Source organism: Micromys minutus (assembly GCF_963924665.1).
Source record: "Micromys minutus genome assembly, chromosome: 22".
Lineage (NCBI taxonomy): Eukaryota > Metazoa > Chordata > Mammalia > Rodentia > Muridae > Micromys > Micromys minutus.
This window is the reverse complement of record NC_137957.1, coordinates 42737040-42762305: the sequence shown is the minus strand read 5'-3', so window position 1 is coordinate 42762305 and position 25266 is coordinate 42737040. Positions and strand designations below refer to the sequence as shown.

Sequence of the window (25266 nt, the reverse complement as noted above, 5' to 3'; positions counted from 1 at the left end):
ATAGTGAAAATATTCAAAGAAAACTGTGTTTGTGCTGAACATTGAAGGCAGGAAAGGCTTCCCCTGCCCTTGTCAGAATTCCCTGAACAGTAATGTAACAAGTATTTACTTAGCAATATATATATTGCTCATTTTGTATAGTAGTGATCTAAAGGTTATTTGAAGTATACAGGAAGAAGCATATAGATTAATGTAAATACTATGACATTTTGAATATAGAAACTTGAGCATCTGAAAATGTTAGTACCCACAAGGTGTCAGAACCTCTCTATGGAGCCTAGTAGACTGAGAAACAACTATTATTTTGGAGTGATTAAAAGTACAAGAGCACAGTTAGTAACAAATATCCAGGAAGCAAGATTACCAAGCAGTGGGAACAAAAAAAAAAAAAAAAAAAAAAAAAAAAAAAGGAAGCCATCATAGTTTGACCATAAAATGCATAGCAATCACTCATTCATCTTTCCCTTGGTGAGCTCACTGTCAGCCCAGGGGGGACTGCTCTCACACATTACCGTTGAAAATTTGAAGAGAGAGAGAGAAGGCAATATTTTTAAATGTCATTTCAAGATGCTATGGTGACATCTGTGGGCAACAATGGACTTAGCCTCTGGGACAACAACAGAAGAAGGGGGTTATTGGAGTGGGGGGTTAAGAGAATTAAAAAATTAGGTGTGGTACTGTCTGCTTCTGTTCCTTTAGCTGAAACTCAGGAAGAGAGACGTTGTTAATCAGATTAAGGGACTGTTATATGAGCATTTATCAACAGCTAGATTTTTTTTTTTTTTAAGGTTTACTATCATTGAATACTAAGTCTGCAGCTGCTTCATCAAGTACAGAAGGCCTCCATCACTAGGAATGGCAGTTTGGGCAAAATTTCTCCTAGGGAACATTATGGGCAACAGACCCAAGTTTGGTAGCATCAGGGCCCTACGCCTTTTGCCTAACTCTGAGACTACAACTCCAAGTGCATAAGCAAATACCAAGTCATTTCGGCACACTGACTGCAAACTTATCCGTTCCCTTTACTAAATACCCCCCCCCCCTTTTTTTTTCTTTTTTACTGAAAAGAAAATGCCTTAAAGGTAAAGTTTATGGTGCCTCTTATTAAACGCAAATGGGAAAAGAAGGCATAGATCCTCACATGAAGTAGGTTTGAGTGGACCTAACAAGTCCCATTTAGAGGCGTAGACTTAGAGAAATTTATTGAAGCTGACGAGCATTTCGTGCCTCGCCTCTAATTCCAGTCCTCAGGGGGCTGCGGCAGGAGGCTCACTTCGAGGCCAGCCAGGACCACACAACAAAAGGGTAATCCAGAGAGATAGATTTTTCAGGATCCCATTATGGTGGATTGTGACTCCATTATTGTGATTTCTTTGCTGTGGGAGAGAGAAGCCTTTGGAGATGCTATTATAAACGGACATGACAGTGTTTCTGTACTTCACAGCTGGCTTTTACTAAGGTCCAGCGAACCAGGCAAGATCACAGTGAACAAAGTATGACCGCAAGAGAGATTTTGTTTGCAATTTTTAATTAAGCAATCTGTGCAAACAATTTTTTTTCTTTCTTCAAGGTTAGGAGGAGAGAAAATGACCACACTTGGGGGCCCGGGAGAAAACCAGAAGATGCTTTCCGCTGCCAATCAAGTGTCAAAGCACTGGTGCGTACAAAGGCACCCACACCCCTCAGTATTCCTCAGGATTGCTCGAGTGTAAGTCTCGCAAATAGGAATCAATTATGTTCGGAGGCACGCCTTGCAGGAGGAGCCTGCAGAAGGACAGCCCACCTAGAGAAGACAAAATGAAGAAAGGGAATGTTAAAAGCAGCTATGTGGAAGATGACAGGGAGAACGCTCCTGAGCTAGCTGCCTACAAACAGGGTTGGGTTTGTTCTTGTTAGCTACAAGGACTCACACAGTCCTACTTGAACTCTTCTCCTGGTTCTAATACATTCACAATATAATGTACTTGGCATCTCAAAAAAAAATAATAATCAGGTTTTTGGCAGACCCATAATAATTTACTCCTTTACCATTGTTCTATCTTGGTTTAAATCCCCACTCATTGGAGAGTGGGTTGCCCTCTGACAGGTTTGGGGAACCCTCCCTGCGATGGAAAGGTCCTGACCAAGTGGCTGTAAGTCAGCAGAAGAGCCATTTCTTAACATTCTTTTTAGTTAAGCACAGAACATTCTGATTCAAGCACACTAGGGTAGAAAAAAAAAAAAATACCCGCTTTAACTTTGGCCATTTATAAACTGTGCAAAACCTAGAACTAATACCTTCTGAGAGTGAGAGAAACGCCAACTAGTATTTCATACGTACCTTCTGAATCCCTGTCATATATATTTAAAAAAAAAAAAAAACCCTCAGAGTGTCATTCAGGAGAGAACCTATGCAACCAGAACTCTGCTCTGCCCTTTAATAGATGCTTCACTTGCTAAAAAAAAAACTCCATGAGCAGACAAAAGCAGCATGCTGTGTGAACATTCTTAAAACTTCTTCGATGCAAAGTTGAGAAACTCATTCTCCTTAATAATGATAACAATAAAACAAACCAAAACAACAACAACAAAAAACAAAACAAAACAAAAAAAACCAACCACGTCACATATTGGTAGAAATGATGCCACTTATAAACAGGTCCATTCCTTGATGCAAAGACTTCAGACTGCATGGGATCATTCATTCAATTTCATCTACATCAAATGCTCTGAGCCATGCTCTGCCGCATCCAACAATTTGCTGTATGTCAAGAGGAAAGGGTTGCGAAGGGTCAGCAGTGGACGTTAGTGCCAGGATCCAGAAATACAAACGAGAGCTAGGAAGTTAGCAGGTTCTCTTTCCGCTGGGTTACAGGGTGAAAATCATGCCATACTCCACAGGCTTGGTATGGCTTATGACATTCATAAGCTTCATATGCTAAAACCATATGAAAGCTTACCTTAGGTGACAATATACAATTCAAAAATCCTTACTGTGCTACGACTAAGGGAGAGAGAGAGAGAAAAAAAAAAAGAGAGAGAGAGAGAGAGATGTTGTGAGCATTAAAATAAAGTGCCGACATCAAAGTTGAGTGTACGTTGAAGGTGAAGTTATGGTCAGAATTGTGAGGTGATTTTCATTAATCCTTAGTCGGGTGAAGGGCAAAGGAAAAATAGAGTGAAGGGTGTCACTTCAAGAGGGTCATTAATACATAAAAAATTAATAATATGCATGACCACTTTGCTAGAATAGGTGGCAAAGCTGATCCGACTAGTGAATATTTATGGTAGGAGATTCCAAACCGTTAGCTTAACAAAAAAAAAAAAAAAAAAAAAAAAAAAAAAAAAAATACCCTACAACATATATATATTGTGTTTTTCAACAAAAGAAAAACATAGACAATATTTAACACTGTTAGTGCTCATATATATATGTTGAAATTACAAAAGGCAAAATTATCAAGTATAAATATTAAACTAGCATATTTTATAATGTTCTATTTGGGATCTATGATGTGGAACTAGCCTAAGTCAAGCCTTAAACTCAAGCTCCTGGGTGACTGCGCTGTAATCTACTAGACTTTGGGGGAAGAGCTCTGATATTTTACGTTTTCCTCGGGACTGCCGATACCTCTAAAGTCAGAAAGCAGATACTGTAAAGTCAGGCATAGATCGACATTAGAGTTTAATTTCGTTTCTTTGCCTAGCTCCCAAGGAACTCCTAGTTAGCTCTTCCAAGTGAGAGCGGGTCATATACATACAATAGAGATTTGATGTGTAACACATTTCGCACAGGGCCTTAAACGTTTCCTTTAAGTTTACAAACGTATGAAATAATTGGAATACCATAAAGATATCCAAACCAATAGAGGAATAAGTTAGGTACTCTTCCAGTGAATTTACAAAGGGAAAAATCTTACATACGAGACTTTCCAAATGTTACATCCATCTTTGTATTCTCCACCCAAAATGCACAGAGCATGCTCTCTTCAGTTCAAGGTGCCCCATTTCCTAAATTCCATCATGGATCTAAATTCCCTATGCTATAAAACTATCTTCAAGGACCCTCGTATCTCTATCCATTTGAAAAATGAAAGCATTATGTAAATTTCCTTGTTTCCAAAGGGTTTTTTGTTTTTTTGATAGTCATATATAAAATGAAGTTTTCGTCAAATGTAGCTTTCTAGCTTTCAGGGAGAGCGCTCTGGTACTTTATGCCTTCTGATCAAAGATAGAGGTTTTACATTAATTAATAGTCTTGGATAATTTGCCTTCCTCGTTCATGGCATAAACACTGTATGCCATGAGCTTCTAAGGAATACAGTTAAAAGCATCCAAGGAAACCAAGCTTTACATGCACAGTGCGTTTTCATGTAAGAGGAATGGAACAGAAAATGGAAGAATCCAGTGGGGTATGAACTTTTTGAACCTGTTGCTGCCCCTCCAGGGAGACTGGCTGTCCAGGGGTATTTACTCCTTGATATATCACTGCAGAATTAGAATATTTGTACCATATTTATTTATTCTCAGTTAGCATTCTTACCTTTTAATACATAGCTTAACTCATTTAACTATGACCCCTTGTCAGAAAACAATTCGACGATAGACAGTCTTTGGTTTTAGGACCAAAAGCTTATATTAAGACAAAAATTACAGTTGATATCTTATAATTTTTTTTGCAAAAGAATACATTGTTATTATTATTAAATCCAGTTCACCACAGAATTACTCAGAGCAGTGTAACATTTACGTGCATAATATCACTTGTTTGTATAGAAGGCTCCAAATACTGAACCACTTAGGAAATGATCATTTTATGCCCTTAATGTTTTTGTTATTTTCAAGGCATGAATTTATGACAATTTTTAATTTTGCTTTTAGATGATAGAAATTCATCAATGATACCTTGATGATATCGATGACGCGTTGATGTAAAAAAAAAAGTGTAGAAACCAGATGACTTATAAATGTGGCCTAAATCATCACTTAATGCTAAGAAAGCAGCTGAGTGTACTTGTTACATGTGTAAGGGCTTTCTCAAATGCATTTTTTATGACTATCATAGGCCCTGTGTTCATCTCTCCTTACTCACTTCTGAATTATTATATGCCCAAGAATATAAAATATAAGGAGAATATACACCATAAGAGGAAGAAACATTTCAAGAGCATGTCATTGTTCAAGAAACTTCTTATACTCTATTTAGACCAAAATGAGGAGAAAAAAAATTCTTCTAAAAAGTATTTCGGACATTTATCGTGACTATAAGATACATATTTACAAAGCCATCTTTTTAAGTTTTAGATTCTAATTGTTTCATCATAGACAGGGAAAATAAAATATTTTGGTCATCAGAAGATAGAAATAAAATAAAGAATGAGATAAAAGACATTGTAATTATGTTGGCTGATATCTCTTGGTATCCCAAAGTGGGTTTGGTTGTTAAGGAAAACTCTTAGGCTAAACAGTTGTTAATAAACAATGTGATTAAGATGATAATATATGCTAATAGTTTTATCTTATATAAATCCTTATGTGGTTTGTTTTGGCTTGCATTTGTTGTGACATTTCTTAAATAGAATGTAAACCTATAAGTGAAATTATTAAGTATATGAACGTATATATGTATATTTGTGTATATAGGTAGGTATATGTATATACATGTATCAATATGTATGTATGTATATGCAGTCTCACAGATTACTACGAATGGTGTGACTTCCTTAACTGCAGTTTGAGTGTATATATGTATATTCATGTATATAGATAGATATATGTATATGCATGTATTAATATGTATGTGTATATATATGTATGTATATGTAGTTTCACAGATTACTAGGAATGCTATGACTTCCTTAGCTGCGGTTTGAATGTATATATGTATATGTATATAGGTAGGTATATGTATATGCATGTATCAATATGTATGTATGTATTTATGTATGTGTATGTATGTATATGCAGTCTCACAGATTACTAGGAATGCTGTGACTTCCTTAACTGCAGTTTGAGTAGAAGCTCTTAACTAGGCTTTTATTTGCAGCTGGACTGTGTCACAAAGCCGTACTGTTTTTACTTCATTCGTTCTCACAGTGCTGCCCACCTAACACATGGGATAATTAAATATTCCCTTAATTAACAAAAGTTTAAAAAAACTACCAAAGCAAGTTAACCCAAATAGGTATCTTAACAAGCATGACTGCAGATGTAGGGGTGTCCCGTTCCTCCCCACCAATCCATCCCAGTCACCGTGTCTTGTCTGGACTTTACATTCCGGGGTTCTTTAGGCCACAGCCTTCAACTTAAGCCTACAGATAGCTCTTAGCTGGCGTACCTTTCACCTCCAGCTTGCATTCGATCTCCACCGTCCCCAGATCATTGACTGCTTTGCAGCAGTACGTGCCTCCGTCATAAGGACTAGGCTTGCGGATCTCCAGGGTGCAGACTCCTTGGTTGCTGAACATCCTGTATCGTGGGTCATCCACGATGGCCACTTTGTTTTTCATCCAGGTGATTTTGGGCTGAAGTTCAGATTGAAGAAAGTCAAGTCAAAGTCTATGATGCGTGGATCATATTGGGAGACCCAGTGTCAGGATTTAAAAACATGGTTCAGAAAGAAGGGGGCATCTAAGAAGGGCAGCTGCCTCTCTCCTGTTTGTCTCTATCCTGATTCAGCTCTATTTCATTAGCAAGAGGCCACATGGGCAGCTCTGAAGAAGCAAGCAGGGACTGTTCAGAGTTCGGCTCAGGGGCGCGCTTCCCAGACGGAGTAAGTTGCCTTCCACATTAATCTACACGGGCACAGAGTGTTCAATGATAAGACGATGAGTTCTATGCCTCTCTTGGCCTCCAAGTGTGTTTGTAAGTGTGCTGGTTGTGAAAACTGTTGCACAATGTGCACATCAAGTCACACTGTGTGCCTTGAACTTGCACGTTCTGGGTTCATCAGTCATATCCAGATGTTAAAACTTGATCTATGCTGTGCTTGTGCTGTGAGTTCAAAATAGAGAATGTATTGATGGGTAGTTTTTCAAAGAATACCCCAAAAGGTGACATGATCTTCAAATTGTCTCTAATTTTTCATAAGTTGCATAAGCCTCTCCTCCGTAACACCCCCCCATCGGTCCACCATCTTACTTACCATTTAGTGGCACAACATCAGTTCTGACTGAATAACACAAGATCAGCAACAGACCAGTCACCCAAGAAGGTGGGTCTCTGTGTATTGACCCTTGGTCTACATTTTAGGCATTGATTCCCTCCACTTTCCTACTTACTACTTCCCTCTGTAAACATACCCCCCCCCCCAATACGATCTCTCAGACTCTCTGCATTTATTACTTTGTCTCTCTATTGAATCCCAGAGTGGGAGCATTTTCTTTTATCTATTCCTCTCCCTCTTCCACCTCTCAAATAAACATTCCTGGAGGCTCTGGGGCCTTGGTTTTTTACTACCACCCACCCCCATGCTATTCCTAAAGGGTGGTGTGTAGCATCTCCATGATGAGACTCCCCAGATGAGAGCAGTAGCCCGAGCCTTCCTCCTAAACTGGCGGTTAACACTTCCCTACTGCCATGTGGAGGGACTCACCCCACATCCCTTAGTTCAGCACCTTCCTCCCATGCTCCTCCTGGCTCCTCCCATGCTCCTCCTGGCTCCTCCCATGCTCCTCCTGGCTCCTCCCATGCTCCTCCTTGCTCCTCCCATGCTCCTCCTGGCTCCTCCCATGCTCCTCCTGGCTCCTCCCATGCTCCTCCTGGCTTCTCCCTTGGCCTTCCCTCATTCTGCCAAAGATAATATGCCACTGTTACTACATTTCATTCAATCAGAGTTTTCAAAAACTCTTTCCCTGGCAGCCACCCAGGGATACCGATGATTATGGACAACTTCTGCTGTGACTTTTAAATGCCAACAAGGTGAAACTTGAGAATACTTCTAAGTGTCCTCAATTGGTTTTGATACCCCCGTTTTAGCAGAGCCCAGTTAAGATTTTGCCCCGAATTGTTGTGTGACTGTTGAGTGTGTTATAGAGCTCTTGATGAGCATTAAGTCACACTGTGTACGCACATCTCTGTTATGAGCTCATAGCACACACCTGTACATCAAGTTTTTAAATCTGGAAGCAACTGATGAATCAAGAATGTGTGAGTTCTGGGCTGGAGAGATAGCTCAGCTGTTAGAAGCTAGGATCACAACCAAAAATACAAGATTGTGTACGTTACAGGCACACATACTATGCACAACGATGCCACCTCCTTTTTTCCAGGTGAAACCATACCCATCTTGTTTCTGCTGTGTGGTTTTGTTTCTTCAGCAGCTAGCCACTAGATCATAAAAGTGCACCCATGTTTGTTACCACCACATTTAAATATTACAATTGTTTATCCAGAAACTGCACCTTTCTTCACTCCCTGACCCAAGGAAGACAGGAGTTGGAAGGCCTGTTTATCTTTCACCTGCCTATATAACGTGGCAAATACAAAAGAGATGCTTTGGAATCGATTTAAGTAATTCACTGTACCTTAGGAATTGAGTAATTCACGGTACCTTGGGATTTCCTCGGACGCTGCAGTTCAGGGTGGCATTGTAACCCGAGATGGCGTAGGTGTTAACCAGAGGCTGAGTAAACATGGGGGCCTCTGTGAAATTGAAGTCTTCATACACTGGATTTTTATAGATCTTACCTTAAAAAACGAGGATTAAAAGATGTTTAAAAATAGAAGTCAGCTTGAGAGTGTGTTATTTTTAGCATCTTTTACTCATGAGTAAAACTTTCTTCTCAGAAAAGCCTGAGAAAATGCCACATGGCGTTTATTCTGATGGGGACACACACAGAGCGGGCCACACCTGAAGCAGAAGCTGAAATGGTTATGAGACACAAAATCTTCTGAGTTTCTTAAAGATACGTCCTCATGTGGAAATTACAGAGAAGGATTTTGATGGGGGGTTGGCCTGGTGCTGTGTACACACATGCTAAATTCTGAACCCTGAGATCTGGTTGCCCTCCGATGAGTGTAGTATCCTCACATATACACCAGCCTTTCTTGTGTAAACCTTGCTCCCCAACGTAAAGCCAGCAGAGAGAGAAAGGTGGGACCTGAGAATGGGGGAGGGGAGTTTTGAGAGAGACCATGGAGGAAGAAGAGGAGGTAAGAGAAGAGAAAGAGGAAGAGAAAAGACACAGGGAGAGGGGATGGACCAGGAGCACGTGGCTGGGTGGCTGGAGGAGTGCCCCCTAGGGCAAAAGGATGGGGCAGGAATAACCTGGGTGAGACTCGGAGCATCAAGGGGCATGACTGGGCTGTCAGTTACAACCTCTGGCACAACCCGCTCAATCTAGGCTTACTGCTAAAATAAAATACCAGGGCGTTGTGTCTTCTATACAGACTAGCTAATTATTCATTTACAGGACTTGAGAGCCATTGAATGAAACTATAGAATTCAGCTCCTCCCCACCCTTTTTAGAGCAAGTCTCATGTAAACACCACCCTGACGGTGTCAAAACACAAACAGAAAACCAAGGAATGTGCCACTTTCCCTATCTGTGTGACATTCACCACGTATAGACCCAGCAACCAGAAACTGGAATGAATTAAATTAGTAAGCTCTATAACCATGATACAATTCCCCCAGAAAACAATCTGCCTGTAGAGCCGAAATTTTACTTGAATATTGTTGTGTGGTTTCCCAGCATGCTCATCCTCACTCCCTTTCTTTGCATTTCCTCTTTAGTTCTCCCCGGTGAGCCCACCAAGGTTTCCAGATGCGGGTCCACTCCCGACTCACCGTCCTTGGCAATCACAGCACTCTCCTTCGTCATGGTCGCATCCTCGCTAAGGCCACACATGTTTTCAGCAAAGACCCGGAAGTAATACTCGTTTCCGATGACCAGCTCAGTAATGGTGGCATTGGTTCGGTGGTAATGCTCAATGACGGTGAACCATTCCTGAAGGGACAAAATGATTACAATTTGGTGAAAAATCACCTATTTGTTAGGACAAAAAAGAATGTGTCATTGATTTTTAAAAAAGCACTAATTTCTGTAGGGAGAGCAACGACCTTATATATTTATTACAACCCAACTTATCTATCGTCGTTCGCAGTCTAGTCTTCATCTACACATTGGATCCACATCATCTATTATTTTTATATTTTCCATAAGTGCCTAATTTCTGTCATCTACTTATCAACCCAATGACTTATCAATCTTTTGTGGGGCAAAATATAATTATAGAAATTAATCTACTGCTAAGAGTAATAGAGGAAGCTAAATAACTAGGGGAAATTAATAGTATTCAATAACTAAAGAAAATGAATAGAATCCAGTATGCTTGCCTAGTTTATTAATCTAGTCTGTTTTTTATCCGTCACCTTTAGCCTGCCTATTTCTCTTGCTATGTTATTTGTACCATTTTGGTTATTCTTTATGACTTTAGCCTGGGTGTTTTTTCTCTTAACCCTTAAATTCTCTCTCTTTTCTCTTCTCTCTCTCTCATTCTCTTTCTCCCTCTCCCCCCTCCACACACACACACACACACACACACACACACACACACACACCACACGCAATTTATTTACTTGTTTGATCTCCCAACTCCCGTGGATGCACCTTTAACACAAACCCTGCCTCCTCTTCCCACCTCACAGAGCCTATGACAGTACCTGGCACCTGGTAGATCCAATACACAAAGTAAATATTGACTATCTAATGGATAAATGAATGAATAGGTTAAAACACTTGGTATGTGGTCTTCCCCATTCCAGGAAATGTACTCAAAGCTTTGCTTTGCTGACAGCCGAAGACCACGCTGTTCAACATGTTTTGGACTAGTAATAGAGAAAGCACATTTGCTAACAAAAACATGCTTACTAAAGGAAAAGCATTTTCCTTGGCTTTTCAAGTCCATTGTTCTCAACAAATTTTAGATAATTTAATACCAGGAAAACATAGCTATGCATTCATTTATTTACTAAACTTTGAAAAGTGTTTTTATTTTATATACATTGGTGTTTTGCTTACATGTATCTGTTGAGTCCCCTAAAGCTGAAGTTACACATAGTCGTAGCTTCCACATGGGGGCTGGGAATTGAACTTGGATGCTTTGGAGGAGCAGCTGGTACCCTTAACTGTCTTGTGCCTTAACCTTAACTGAGCCATCTTGTAGGGATTTGCAAAACCCTTAATGCAAACCTTTATCCTAACATTTATTATATTGGCTTATCATATAGTTTTATGTCTTTCATCTTGCCTTGACTGAGGAGGTCCCCAGGATAGGAACGGAATTCTCTCTCTGTCTCTCTGTCTCAGTCTGTCTGTCTGTGTCTCTGTCTGTCTGTGTGTCTCTGTCTGTCTGTCTGTCTGTCTGTCTGTCTGTCTCTCTCTCTCTCTCTCTCTCTCTCTCTCTCTCTCTCTCTCTCTCTCTCTCCCTCCCTCCCTCTCCTCTCCCCTTTCCCTTTTTCTTGCCCGTCCCCAAGAGGATACAGTAATGCTTAACATATAGCTAGAAGACAAAAAGTCAGACCTACCATGCTCTTCTTGTCTGCCTTCTGGATGGTATACCCTGTGATGGCAGCATTCCCATCATCCTTTGGTGGTGTCCATGTTAGAGCAACATTCTCTCCCCACACATCTTCAATAGTCACAGCCTGGGGTGGACCCGGGCGGTCTGTAGGATGGATTCATGGCATCATTGTGAATTCACGTTCCCATCCAGTCTGTACCCTGCTACCTGAGGATCTTAAAATGTCCCTTTTCCCATTACTGGAGCAACATTCTTCCAGACTCTGCCATGGGGTCTGCACACAACCTGTGCTTCTTTTATCTGAGCGGATCCCAGACAGGGCCAGGGCATAGAGCAGTCTCACGCTCCTCTTATCTTAAAAGACCCCTTAAAGTTTGATTTAAAGAACTTCAGGTTCCCCAGAAGAAATGTCCCTTTAGTTAGAGAACCCCAATTCCCAGGAAATTGACTGGAATAAAAAAAAAAATCAGAAACAAGGCTTGTCTTAGCACTGATAGTTAGCTAGCTTGACTTTTTAGATATATGTGATCTTTAACTCAGCACCTTTTTGCATTAGCCTTCTACCTGCTAGAATTACAGGCATGCGCCACTGTGCTGGGCCCTTAAATTCTGTTTATGTGTGTGAGTGATACCATGTACATGTATGAGTATGGGCGCATGTACATGTCAGGATGGGGAGGTGCACACATGTGGAAGCCAGAGGAGGGTATCCCGTGTTTATTCATCTTAGTCCTTTGAGGTCAAGAGTCTCTTTCTGAACCAGGAACTAGTTTTTTTTAGCTTCACTAGCAGGTAGGAAGTCAGGACAATCCTTTTAACTTGATCTCTCCTTTTAACTCAGTGCTGGGCTTTTGGGCCCATGCAGGACCACACCAGGCTAGCTATGTGGGTGCTGGGATCCAAATCCAGGTCCTCATGTTTGTGTGCTCTTGTTCTCTGAGCCATCTCATGAGCCCCCTAAATGTTTTTCCTGACATTGCAAACATTATGGAAGAGTTTAAGCAAGCGCCATGGGCTGCATAAAGGATCCCCCCAACTCTGTTTCCATAACTGGGAACAACGATGAGAACTAACCTACCTATTTTCTATAGGTAGTGACTAGCACAAAGGACCAACTCCTGTGGTTGGGTTCGTGACTTTGGTTGATGTTTCTTTACATAAGGAAAAATCTTTACTCTTTGCCCAGACCTTACAGCTAGGGAATTGCAAGTATGGCAAGAAACATTTTCAACTGTCTAGAAGTTGCTACGTGTTTTAATGCATGGGTCAGCATAAGACACTATTATCAAGGAACTAGACATTATAAAGCAATGACGATGGAGTTCACTAAAAGTGTGTCTACTAATTACCTTATGCACATGTCCCCAGGCCTCCTGTGATTTGTACATTTAGCCAGTGAAAGTTATTTTGAAATACTAATAAATCTTGCTGCCTATTTCTTTTTAAATTGTTTTAATTTCCTTCTTTCTTTATTATCTGTCTATCTATATCTATCTATCTATCTATCTATCTATCTATCTATCTATCTATCTATCTATCTATCTATCTGCAGACAGGATCCCTCTATGTAATCCTGGTTGTACTGGCACCCACTGTGTGCTAGACAAGGCTGGCCTTAAAATAAATTCAGAGAGCCTCCCGCCTCTGCCTCCCAAGTGCTGATATCGAAGGCGTGTACTACCATACGTGGCATCTTTTTTTTAACCTTAAAGATATTTTCACATAGAACAAGCCTATCACATTCCTATCTTGCCCCAATGATGAAGGACTAACTGACTCCTTTGACAGAATGTTCTAGCTCCTTCCTCCAAACTTACTTCCTCCAAACTTACCAACGATCTGGATGTCAATTGAGGCGTTTTCCACGTATTTATCCACTTTGACCTGCAGGTCGTACTTGCCCGAGTGGCTTCGCTCTGCTTTTCTAATGAATATGATGGTATCGGTCTCTGAGTTTCGAATGTTTATTTGGTTCTTATCGATTTCTTCCCCGTCCTTCTTCCAGGTCAGTTCTGGTCTTGGTTTACCCTAAAGTGGAAGTCGGAAAAGTTAAAGGGGAGAAATAACACTGCCACAAATGTGTGTGTGTGTGTGTGTGTGTGTGTGTGTGTGTGTGTGTGTGTGTGAAGGGGAGAAATAACATTATAACAAATATGTGTGTGTGTATGTGTATGTTGAAGGGGAGAAATAACATTGTCACCAATACGTATGTGTGTGTATGTATATGTATGTATATATGTATGTATGTATGTATGTATATATATATGATTTTAACAACACAGGAATGACAATGGCCTGACTTATTCTAGGCAAGAATGGAAAATGCCATCACTCTAATCCAACAGTGGGTGACACTGGGCCAGCAAAGCCACTTCCTGCTGATTGGCTTCTGTGTGTTAGCCTACACAGAAATATATTTCCCTCAGCCTACACAGAAATAAGTGTCATTATCCTCACTGATTTTGAAAGAGGGATTCAGGAGTTTTTCCCTAAGGCCTTGAAGTTGAGAAACTTCTGGAACTAGTTCTTGAAGATAGACTGTCAGACCTTAGAGGACAGTGGGCAAGAGCATGTGCTCTAAGACCCTATGCTTGAACCTAAGTCACTTAGTAATGCTGTGACCTTGGGGAAATTGTTTATAGTCTCTGTGCCTCGGTTTCCCAATCTGTAAGATAGTAAAAGTAGCAGTGGTTCTAAGGACTGATGCATCCAGTCTGTGTGTTTAGCAGTATCACCTAAAGGCTAATGACTTTCCTCTGTACTGTGTTTCTCCTCTCAGACTGGGAGAGAGTCTCTCTAACTACTTCCTCTATTGAGAAATTATAAAATTATAACGTTATCCACAGGAACAAGTTTCAGTTTCTTTTGTTATTTTATTTTTTTTTTTTATTTTTTTTTTTTTTTGAGACAGGGTCAAGCTCAAGATAGCCTCAAGTTTCCTGAGTAGTCTGGGATAGCTTTGAACTCCCTCCTGAATCCCACACCTCTACCCCCAATACTAAGATTTCAGGTATGTACCACTGCATCTGTCTCATCTGTTCATATGTGGATTGGCTGTCTTGTTAGTGGCCTTAAACTCACAGCAATCCTCCTGCTTCAGCCTCAAGTGCTGGAGTACAGGCATAAGCAGGGAGTGTCTCTGTCTCTGCGTGTGTGTGAAAGAGTGCGAGGGAGGGGGGGAGGAAGAGAGAAAGAGAGAGACAGAGACCAGGAGAAGGGGAGGGGCACGGGGAGGGGAGGGGGAGCAAGAGGGAGAGGGAGGAAAAAGAAAGAACCAGGTTAATCTTACAAACAGCAGATTCTCTTGCTGAAGCAATGATTTCACAATGGGCATGGATTGGAGTTAGCGGTATCAAGATTTTGAAGTAGAATTCTGCTTGAAGGGAGCCATTGTGGAAATTAGGAGAATATTGCTCTGTTGAACATGAGAACTTGCTGCAAACAATCCTTGCTACAGATGGCTGGGCCACAGAGGCTCTTCTGGCATCTCTCCCTCCCTTCCTCTCAGATATCCCTGCCCCACCCTGAGTCTTTAGGCAAGACTAGGTCTCTGTGTCCTACGAAATTTGAATCTGACAGCTGTATGGCATTTTCCATTACTGACCTGATCGTTCCAGGGAATTCTGAAACACGGGGAACTTACAGGCTAGACTGTGTTGCTTTACCTTTTAAACACTCCAGTCCTGGGAAAAAACACAAAGAGAGGTGCCTGCATTTTACCTGGAAAGGAATCACCAGATTGACAGCTTCTCCAACTCTGCGGATGTACGTTTGCTTCAGATGCCTTGGGATGCGAATCTTTGGTGGCTCTGGGGAAGGGTGGAGAAGCAGAGCTGTGCAGTCAGTATCGTTTCCTGAGAATGGCCTTGCCTAAGCAGAACGGCATGATGCTCGTGACCTGTCCTGGGGACCACATCCTTCAACACACAATCCTACATGTTTCACTAACAGTATATTTAGCAAATCGGGTCCAAAACGGTGTTCTCCAAGTACAGACATCTTTATATTTATTTATTTTTAAGATGCATTTTTATGGGGTTAGAGAGAGAGGTCCGCACTCAAGAGCACTTGTAGCTCTTCTGGTGGGTCTTGTTTGATTCCCAGCACCCACATGGTATAACCCACAACTGTAACTCCAGTTATAGGAGATCCAATGACCTCTTCCAAGGCCTCTTTGGATACCAGGTACAGACATGGCATCCTGACATACGTGCAGCCAAAACATTCATAAACATAATATAAAGTAAATGAGGGGGAGGAGAGGAGGGGGATGGGGGAGAGGGGGAGAGGAAAGAACGAAGGGGGAGGCAGGGAGGGGGAAAGGGGGCTGGAAAAATGGCTCAGCGGTTAAGAGCACTGACTGCTCTTCCAGAGGTCCTGAGTTCAATTCCCAGCAACCATGTGATGTCTCATAGCCATTTGTAACGGGATCTGATGCCCTCTTCTGGTGTGTCTGAGGACAGAGACAGTGTAGTCACATGTATAAAATAAACAAACTAATTTAAAAAAGAAGAAAGAAAGACAGCATTTGAATACTTAAGAGAGCCGGAAGCCAAGCAATCTCCCTGCCCCAGCCTTTCAAATAGTAGCTGACACATGGGCATATAGCACCATGACTACCTTCTATGCCTGGTTTATTTTGTTTTTTTTTGTTTTTTTTTTTTTTTGGTATGCATTAGTCATTTGGAAACAATTACTATAAAGAATTGTACAACTCTTCCAGATGCTGATGTTTTATTATATAATATCTTAAAATTTTTATCTGCTGATATGACTGCTGTATCAATATTGTTAAGTATTTGAAAACTGTCAAGCCCATTAACAATGGCGTTAAGATGTTTCTAGGAGCAAACTGACAACTGACGATGCAAACTGCACGCCTTGGACTGACAGCACCGTCCCATTCGGTTTTGAGAGAAACCTTAAGATGCCTCAGTGGGTAAAGGTATTCACTGTTCGAGCCCAATGACCCTGGTTCAAGTCCTTAAGCCCACATGGTGGAAAGAGAGAAACAAATTCTGGAAGTTGTTCTCCAGTCCAAAAAAAAAAAAAAGAGTCATGAACTCGAGAGAGCTAAGATTAGTAAAACTGACATTTCTTAGGTTTGATCAACAACACTCCAAGGCAAAACAATGGTGGTGGGGGACACAGGGTGCTGGTCCTTCTCTGTGTCACTAACTTGATTCATCTGCATGTAGTTTTATACCCTTGGTGCAGATTGGGTACATTGATAGGGCCGGAATGTATCCATGTCATCCATGAAAATGGCTGTGGCCCTGGAGACCCACTTGAGCTGGAGAGCAGGCGTAGGTTCCACCAGAGTTGGTTCAGAGAATCTGACCAAGTCAATTAACTAGTCTTCTGAATACTAAATTAGACAGCCCAACGCTGACCCTCCTAAACTACCTTTAAAAAATTATTTATTATATATAAGTACACTGTTGCTGTCTTCAGACACACCAGAAGAGAGCATCAGATCTCATTACAGATGGTTGTGAGCCACCATGTGGTTGCTGGGAATTGAACTCAGGACCTCTGGAAGAGCAGTCAGTGCTCTTAACCACTGAGCCATCTCTCCAGCCCCCTAAACTGCCTTAAAAGCAGGATTCTGTGAATTTTTCACTTCCAGGAAGCATTCATAAACTATCAAAGGGATGGCAGCCCAATAAATCTTAAGAAAGGGATAAGTGTGTGTGTGTGTGGGGGGGTGTTTGTGTGTGTGTGTATGGTGTGGTATGTGTGTGTGTAATGTGGTGTATGTGGTGTGTGTATGCATGTGTGTGTGGTTTAGTCTATGTGCTTGTGTAGTGTGGTGTTTGTATGTGTGTGTGGTGTATGGGGGACTGCGCATATGTCTGTGTGCACATTTGTGTGCGTGTGTAGTGTGTGTGTGTGTATGGTGTAGTGTGTGTATGTGTGATATGGTGTAAATATGTGAGGGGTGTGTGTGTGTGTGTGTGTGTGTGTGTGTGTATACAGTGTGCACACACACCAGAGGTCACTTTTGGGTATAATTCCTCAGGACGGTGTCCACTTTGGGCTTGGCTGTTGCTTTGTTTTTTGAGGGGGATCCACTGGCCTGGAGTTCACTGGTTTAGCTAGAGCGGCCAGCCAATGAGCCCCAGTGAGCTGCCTGTCGATCCTGCCAGCACTGGGGTCACAGAACATCACCATTCCCGGCATTCTTATGTGGCTTCTAATGATTCAGCTCAGGGACTCATGCCTGCAGGAGGACTTCACTGACCGAGCTGTCTCCCCAGCCCTAGAAAGAGATTGTAAAAAGTCAAAGCAAACGCTGGGAACGGTGAATTAGATGTGGGGCCCTGCCACCTACCGATAATTTCCTTCACAAGGATGGGCTGAGAATAGTACTTGGGCTCGCTAGCCCCAGCCGCGTTAATAGCTTTCACACGCACAAAGATCTTTGCATCCGTGGGCAGACCATTGATGGTGAACTTGGTCTTGTCGATCAGGTCTGTGTTGGCAACTATCCAGTCCTCAGCTACAACCAGTCAAAGACAAAGAAAAGAAGTGGGAACAGTGTTTAGTGAGAGAAGCCATCCCGGGCCGTCACGACCAGTTCTAACTTAGCATTTCATTCATATTTGGATCTGCACTAGGCTCAGGTTGTCACTATTTAAACACCTAAAAAACGCCTGCCAAGTGGATAGCTATAAATGACAGGAAGAATTAAAGTCTGCCATTTCTGAAAAATAAATTTTAAAAAAGCTCGTACTCAGGAATCAAGCACCCTGAATAATAGTAATTGTTGCCAATAACTTTGCAACAGGTTTATTCGAATGTGGTTTCATACTGCGTGATATAATCTTGATACTTATGCACTGATAAGCTTTAAAGTTCAGAAAGAAGGGAAACTGCCCTTCTCATGAAAGAAAGGCATTAATCTTGCCACATGGCCTCTCTATTATGTTTTATTGCCATGAAACTTAATATGGAATCTGATCATATCTGTTCGCACTCATGAAGAAAAGCCAACTCTGTTTGCACAGAAGCGAAGAGGCTCATGAGCTGATATCTCCTGTGCTGGCACAACTCTTCTCTGTCAACCAAAAACTGGATTTGCTTTTCAGCAGTTGGTAGCTCTGTCAGAACTGCTCTTTAACTGTGAGCACATGTTGGAAGGAAGACAGGGGAGCTGTCATTCTTGGAGGCACTGACTTGACGATATGTAACATCAAAAGACTTTAAACCCAGCATCCAGGATGGACAAGCATTTCTAAAAAGTCAGAAATAACCACTGGCAAAAAGGAAGTGTTGGAGCCAATGAGAAAGTCACCCCGTTCCCCTCAACTCTAGGGACCTTCTGTGTGGAGGTCATGGGGTGGTCCTTCACGTAAGGTCATGGAACATTCCCAGGTATGGTTCAAAGAGTAAGAAAGTCCAAGAGCTTCATAGCATACGTTACCTGGTAGATCATACGCAGCCTCCCCATTTTCATTAGACTGTTTTGCTGATGAACCTTTGAGAATCCGTCAATAAATTAATTAAAGACACCCACTTTCACACCAGAAGAACATTGTATCAGTAGTCAGCATTCTCTGTTAGTAAAGTATGCAAAGTGGGCAAAGAGACTTTTCTTCCAAGTAGTGACGCAAGAGACCAAACATGTTAAGGGGGGGGACAGGGATTCTCCAGAGAGGCGTAGATTATTCTCTTAGGCCTTTGGGTTTTGTCTGCAGGTGCCTGCCTTGGAGATGAAAGGGGATAAGAAAAGAGAAGAGGAGAAAGGAGGCTGAGACACCTCCACAGGTGGGAAGAAGAGCTAGAGAACAAAAGATCTTAAAGGCAAAGGAAGGCTCGATTCTGGAATCCAGAGGGAACAGCACACAGCAAACAGTCGGTTCCTAACCAGTCCCCTAGGAAACACAATGGTCCTGTGTCGGGGCTTCCTCATCACAGTCTAGGAGAACACTTTAGCACTGTCATACCAGACAGGGCATAGCTGAGCCTTGAGACATTCCAAGTGAAAATGGGAATCGGCCCTGGCAGCCCGGGGAGCAGCCCTGGTTACTATGACAATGAACTCTGCATGAAGAAAAAACAACAACAAAACCCAAAACGGCCACTCTGGCGCCCCTGTAGTCCTTGTGAAGGGCCCACAGGTTGGTTTTGGGGCTTGTCCCAGTGGTTTGGAATGATGTACCTATTTTGGTACCAAGGAGATGAGCTGGGGCAAGGAATCTAGAGTGGCCGCCCCCAGGAACCTTGGCCCACTTCTCTCTCTCTCTGACCTTATCAGAACTATAAAGGAGGTTTGGTATCTTGACCACCGAGAGGCAGAGAGGGCACGTGGGTGATAAAAAAATTACCCATGACTTTGAAAAAAGGATACATCTTTCAGCAAATAGTCTGTTTGCTAGTTATTGTGCTAATTTCACAGTTAAGACTCGGTGGATGGGAAAGTGAAACAGAGATGAGGGAAATATAAAAGAACGAAGAACAGATAAAAGAGAAAGCAAGAAGGAAGGGGAACAAAATTAGCCCATCTTCTCACATCCCAGCTACTCTACCTCAGGGGAACAGAAAGAACGAGGCCTGGGGGAGGGGGTACGCAAGTTGTTTAATAATGTGTGCGATGTGTTTTAAGAAAAGGATGAACTGGAATGAAGGAAGAAGAATGAGAATAAAACACTTCAGGCATTAGAAATAAAATAGAAAGTCAGAATGATAATAAATAAAAAACGCACACAACCTTATATAAGACTTCTTTTACAGAATAAACTCGATATATCCAAAAGCATTAAACACTTGAGAAAATTAGTTCTGGAGAATAGCAGCCATTAAAAGAGAATGAAGAACCAGGCAGCCACATTAAGAAAACAAGGAAAGACAAGGAAAGAGATAGCGTTATGAAAGAGTTTCATGTTATGTGGCAAATATATACATAATGACCGTGTACATATACATATGTATACACTTGTATACATATGTATCTACACAGACCACACACAGATGACGTAAAATACAGTTCCTTGTATTTTATCTAAGGTGGGTAACATCAAAATGACAGCCATCTATCATTTTGCTGTGTCTTCTTACGTTTTAAACCTATCAGAAAGAAAAGAGTAAAGAATTTGCTCCATTTCATTCACATACAGAAGGTTGTTCAGAAGCCTCATGACATATAAGGTTAAGAGATCCTGCTGGCTGGGCCGTCTGAAAAGCGGAATTGGGCGCCCAGGACCAGGGGATGCAAAAAGGCCAAGGTCAGAAATGCTGGAGGGTTTTCTCTTGAATAAGTCACAACACCCACTTCCCTGGCTGCGTTAACCCTGGGCCTTTTTCTTTTAACATCCCCCCCGCCCTTCCCCGCTGGTTTTGGATCAAGGGCCTTCTGAAGCTTGGAGAAAGCTTATCAAGTGGAGCGAGGTTCCATAAAGGGTGCTTCATCCCCATCTGCTATTCTTGAGTGGCAGCTGTCCCTTTGGCCCGGGCCGCGGTGCATGCTGGGATTGCCACAGGGTTTTTGTTTGTTTGTTTGTTTGTTTTGTTTTTTTTTCTTGTAAGGTTCTTCTTCTCCTCCAAAGACATCCATCAGTATTTACATTTTTGATTCCCAAATGTATTATTTCTTTGCTTCACGGGGGAACTTCAGTGTTAAAGTTTGGGGTCCGAAGAATGGTTTCAAAGGTTAATTCTTGGCCTTTGGAACCTCTGTAAGCTTCTTTGTGTGGGGTGGCTGTTTACCTATCATCCACCAGAGAGGAACCTGAGTCTAGAGCCAGTCTTCCTTCCTTCCTTTTCCTTCTTTCTTTCCTTCTTCCTTCCTTTTCCTTCCTCCCTTCCTCCTTCTTTCCTTCCTTCCTTTTCCTTCCTTCTTCCTTCCTTTTCCTTCCTCCCTTCCTCCTTCTTTCCTTCCTTCCTTTTCCTTCTTTCTTTCCTTCCTTCCTTTTCCTTCCTTCTTTCCTTCTTCCTTCTTTTTCCTTCCTCCCTTCCTCCTTCTTTCCTTCCTTCCTTTTCCTTCTTTTTTTCCTTCCTTCCTTTTCCTTCCTTCTTCCTTCCTTCCTACTGCCTTTTCCTCTCTTTTTTTTCTTTCTTTTTCTTATTTGGGATAGAAGTCAGAGCCTACCACCCTCCAGGCAAATGCTCTACTGTTGAGTTATATGCAAAATCTATTTTCAAATGTCATTTTCTTCTGGTAACGGCAAGTAGGAAATTAAAAATACTAGGCAATGGATAAGTGTCACACCTTTTTTGGTTTTGGTTTCCCGTGGCATTTTCTTTTCTCTCTCCTTTAATTTAAAAAAAAAATTATTTAGGGGCTTCTTTGGAGTCTTTTCTTTTTCCTCCAAAATTTAATTTTCATATACTCAAGCCTTGAGATAGGTTACTGCCACGTGCTGAACGCATTACTCTTTCTGTGATGTAATCCTATCTCCTTAAAATTAAGAGTTGATTTTAATTATTCCTCTCTTTAAGAAGGAAGGGGATGCTTGCTGGTTGGCTAAGTATACCATTTATCCCCAGTGCTTGCTCACAAGTAGACTTCCATTGCTCAGAGGCACATTGCAGCTGCATGCACCCAATATACAAATGGATGTCCCCAAATTTTTGCCAAAAGACTGTCGTCCTTTGCAAGCACGGTGGTGATGCGCAGCCTTATCGCCTAATTTATTTTTTTTTTCTTTTTGAACATCTACATTGTAGCATTAAATACTAGAGGAAATTTATATTCACCTACATCTCAGAAAGATGACCTTTGGCTCGCCGTCATTTTCCATAAGAAAGCGATGATTTCCCACAAAAGACAAAAGAAAGCGAGGAGTGTCTCACCTAGCGATGCCAGTGTTCACTGTAACGTCTAGGCGTACTTACTTCCTTCAAAGCAGTACTCTAGCACATAGCCGTCTAAACCTGCAGCGCCAATCTGATCTGGGGGTCTCCACTTCATTGTCACAGACGAGTCAGTCACAGAGTCCACAGCCAGAAGAGTAGGAGGGCTGGTCACAGCTAAAAAGATGGAAATCAGAAGACACATCCGTGAGTACGGGGCCATGACAGAGCACCGGCGAAAAGACAACCGGGAGGCCACTAAAAATACGCGTGGAGGCTCTGGGGCTTAGCGGTACTCATTGCGCATGCCTGGAGCATGGCTGCATGTAAGCCGAATGATCGACAGGGGCCTCGGAAAGACTGCTACACTCCTTCTCCAGTTTGAAATGTTTGCATGAGAGGTTGGGCAGCCAAAGGGACCTGGAGAAATCAATTTCAGGGATCTAATGATCTAGAGTAAAATTCCCTTAGCCTTATAATTTTATATATTTGTCATTTTAAATTATGTGTACATATGTTGGAGGGGGGCTATGGGCATATACATGCAGGTACCTGCCGTTCAAAAGAATTGTCAGATTCCCCCAGAGCTAGGGTTACAGGCAGCTATGAGCTTGCCCCATGTGGATGCTGGATCAGACTCGGGTTCTCTGCAAAAGCAATACCTGCTCTTAATCACTGAGCCTCTTTCCAGTACCTTAGACTTGTACTTTCCCATTGTTTCTCTGTGTAACAGCCCTGGTTGTCCTAGAACTCACTCTGTAGACCAGGCTGGCCTTGCTCTCAGAGATCCACTGCCTCTGCCTCCCAAATCCTGGAATTAAATGTACACCACCATGCCCAGCTGAATTTCCCATTTCTTAAGAAACACTTTAATGCAGTAAAATAGTGGAGACGGCTTATCTTTCATTTGCCTTCCCTGGACATCTTGTGGATGTTTCCTAGATAAACTAAGATGCAGTTATAAAGCGAAGAGGTTCATTGTCAAGCGTAGCTTGGTCTATGATACTTTAGGAAGGAGGATGGAGAACAGTCACATGAACTCACCTACATGTTTAGAGCCAGGGGTGGCCGTGAGAGTCATCCACAGCTCCCAGTTCTGGAAATGAATTCCAGGACCTACATTCTGAAGACGGTCAGCTTCTCCAGACTTAGTTTTGAGGTTCTTACAATATTGCCCTTAACCATGTCTGGCCCCCTACCCACCCCACCACTCTAAGAAGCTCCAGGTCCAGCCCAGCTTAGTCGTCGGAGGGAGACCAGTGACGTCTACAACAGAGGCATTTCTTTGGACTCACCCAAAGGAACGAAGGGCTTGGAGGGCATACTGGGCTTGGAGATTCCAATGGCATTGACCGCGAAGATGCGGACCTCGTAGGCCACACCTTCAATCATCTTCTTGGGCTCAAAAGTTGTCTCTTTGCAGAGATCAAAATTTAGTCTCATCCACCTGGAGCTTTGTTTCTTTTTCCTTTCAATAAAGTATCCTGTAGGTGAAACAAAATAGACTCAGGGGTTTTTGTTTGTTTGCTTTGTTTTGTTTCTCTTTATCTTGTCTCCAAGATTAAACTTTACTAGACAGTAGTTCCTAAAATCTTGTACATTCTAAGTAGACTGAATAAAATATTCAAATACATTTACACTTTAATGCACCTTATTCCACTGGTTGTTAGAGATCAGATGACACAATTGTGAATTCTGTAAAATACAGATAAAATAATAGGAGTAGAAAAAAATGAAGTTGTACAGGAAAAGAAAAAAAATGAGTCAGGGACATACAGCTCCCAGCAACTTAGTCACTGTTGTTGAGTAATCAAGAGCCAAGAGCCCAGAAGGTTACAGCAGTGGAAATAAGAGAAATCAGTTTTGTGAGTTTTATTACTATAGAAAAAATATTTCTCCATTAAGGAAGCAAATTCTCCTAAGAACTTAATGATAAAATAATTTCTTTATGACATAATCTATGGTGGTGTGGAAAATAGCCCCCATTAGCTCATCTGTTTGAATGTTTGGTTAGTTAGTAGAACTGTTTGAGAAGGATTAGGAGGCGTGGCCTTGTTCAAAGAGATGCATCACTGGGTGTAGGCTTTGAAGTTGCAAAAGCTTATATCAGGCCCAACTGCTGGCCTACTGGCTACAAATCAGGATGTAAAGCTCTCAGCTACTGCTCCAGCACCATACCTGTCTGCTTCCCACCATAATCATCATGGACAAACCCTCTAAAATTGTAAGCAAGCCCCCAATTAAATGCCTGATTTCGTAAGAGTTGCCCTGGTCACGGTGTCTCTACAGAGTAATAGAACATTAAGTTACACACAACCCTATGTATGGTAGTTACTGACCAAAACAATGGGAGTTATACTTGGAACTGTTTCAGAAGTAATTGTTGAGAGAAAAGAGAAAACAAGCAAGAAAAAGATATGGTCAGGGGACACGAACATGAGCTGTTCAAATCCCAAGGAATTGTAGAACATCACAATAGATATCTCAATTTCAACAGCTATTTGAAGTCATAGTATACAAGCACCTCTCTTCCTCCTCTTCTTTAGCAGTACTAAGAGTTGAGTCCAAAGCCTCGTATATGCTAGGCCAGGACTCTACCAATTCAATAGACCTATTTCTAGATTTATTTTCCAGAATGTATTCTGTTTTAATATGCTTAAAGAGAATGCCAACTGCACTGGTGTTAACCTGGGCCAATCGGTATCTGATTACCTAAGATTGGAGACCCTCCATCATAGGCAGGAGGCTCCCAGTTCATGATGCACCAGTCATCCCCCACTTCTGTCACATTTGGTGCCACTGGAGGATCAGGGATATCTGTAGTAGATGGAAGAGAAAAATGTTAATAGGAAAAACAGGGCTTTGGGTGAAAGTCAGAACCTTGTACCAAGTTTTGGATTTATTTTCTGAAACAAATTTAAAAACTAACTTGGACAAAAAGTGAATACCAGGTAAGTGTGTAGTGAG

General features: G+C 41.8%; 1 protein-coding gene across 7 annotated transcripts in view; it reads right to left on the bottom strand.

The window, feature by feature from the left end:
* Nucleotides 1-1516: 1516 nt before the first annotated feature.
* MYBPC1 (myosin binding protein C1) overlaps nucleotides 1517-25266 on the bottom strand; it is a 79653-nt gene continuing 55903 nt past the window's right edge. For 4 of the 7 annotated variants that reach the window (XM_080936013.1, XM_080936016.1, XM_080936014.1 and 1 more), the window contains 11 exons: nucleotides 25012-25116; nucleotides 23595-23783; nucleotides 22342-22476; nucleotides 17840-18007; nucleotides 15226-15314; nucleotides 13338-13533; nucleotides 11510-11649; nucleotides 9770-9929; nucleotides 8531-8667; nucleotides 6317-6503; nucleotides 4334-4467 (listed from right to left, as the gene is read on the bottom strand). In XM_080936013.1, the coding sequence (XP_080792139.1) occupies nucleotides 4349-4467; nucleotides 6317-6503; nucleotides 8531-8667; nucleotides 9770-9929; nucleotides 11510-11649; nucleotides 13338-13533; nucleotides 15226-15314; nucleotides 17840-18007; nucleotides 22342-22476; nucleotides 23595-23783; nucleotides 25012-25116 (1625 nt within the window). In that variant the 3' untranslated portion in view covers nucleotides 4334-4348. Of the gene's footprint in view, nucleotides 1784-2939; nucleotides 2984-4333; nucleotides 4468-6316; nucleotides 6504-8530; nucleotides 8668-9769; nucleotides 9930-11509; nucleotides 11650-13337; nucleotides 13534-15225; nucleotides 15315-17839; nucleotides 18008-22341; nucleotides 22477-23594; nucleotides 23784-25011; nucleotides 25117-25266 lie in introns of those variants that run through there. The other 3 variants (XM_080936015.1, XM_080936017.1, XM_080936019.1) reach the window with 3 other exon arrangements.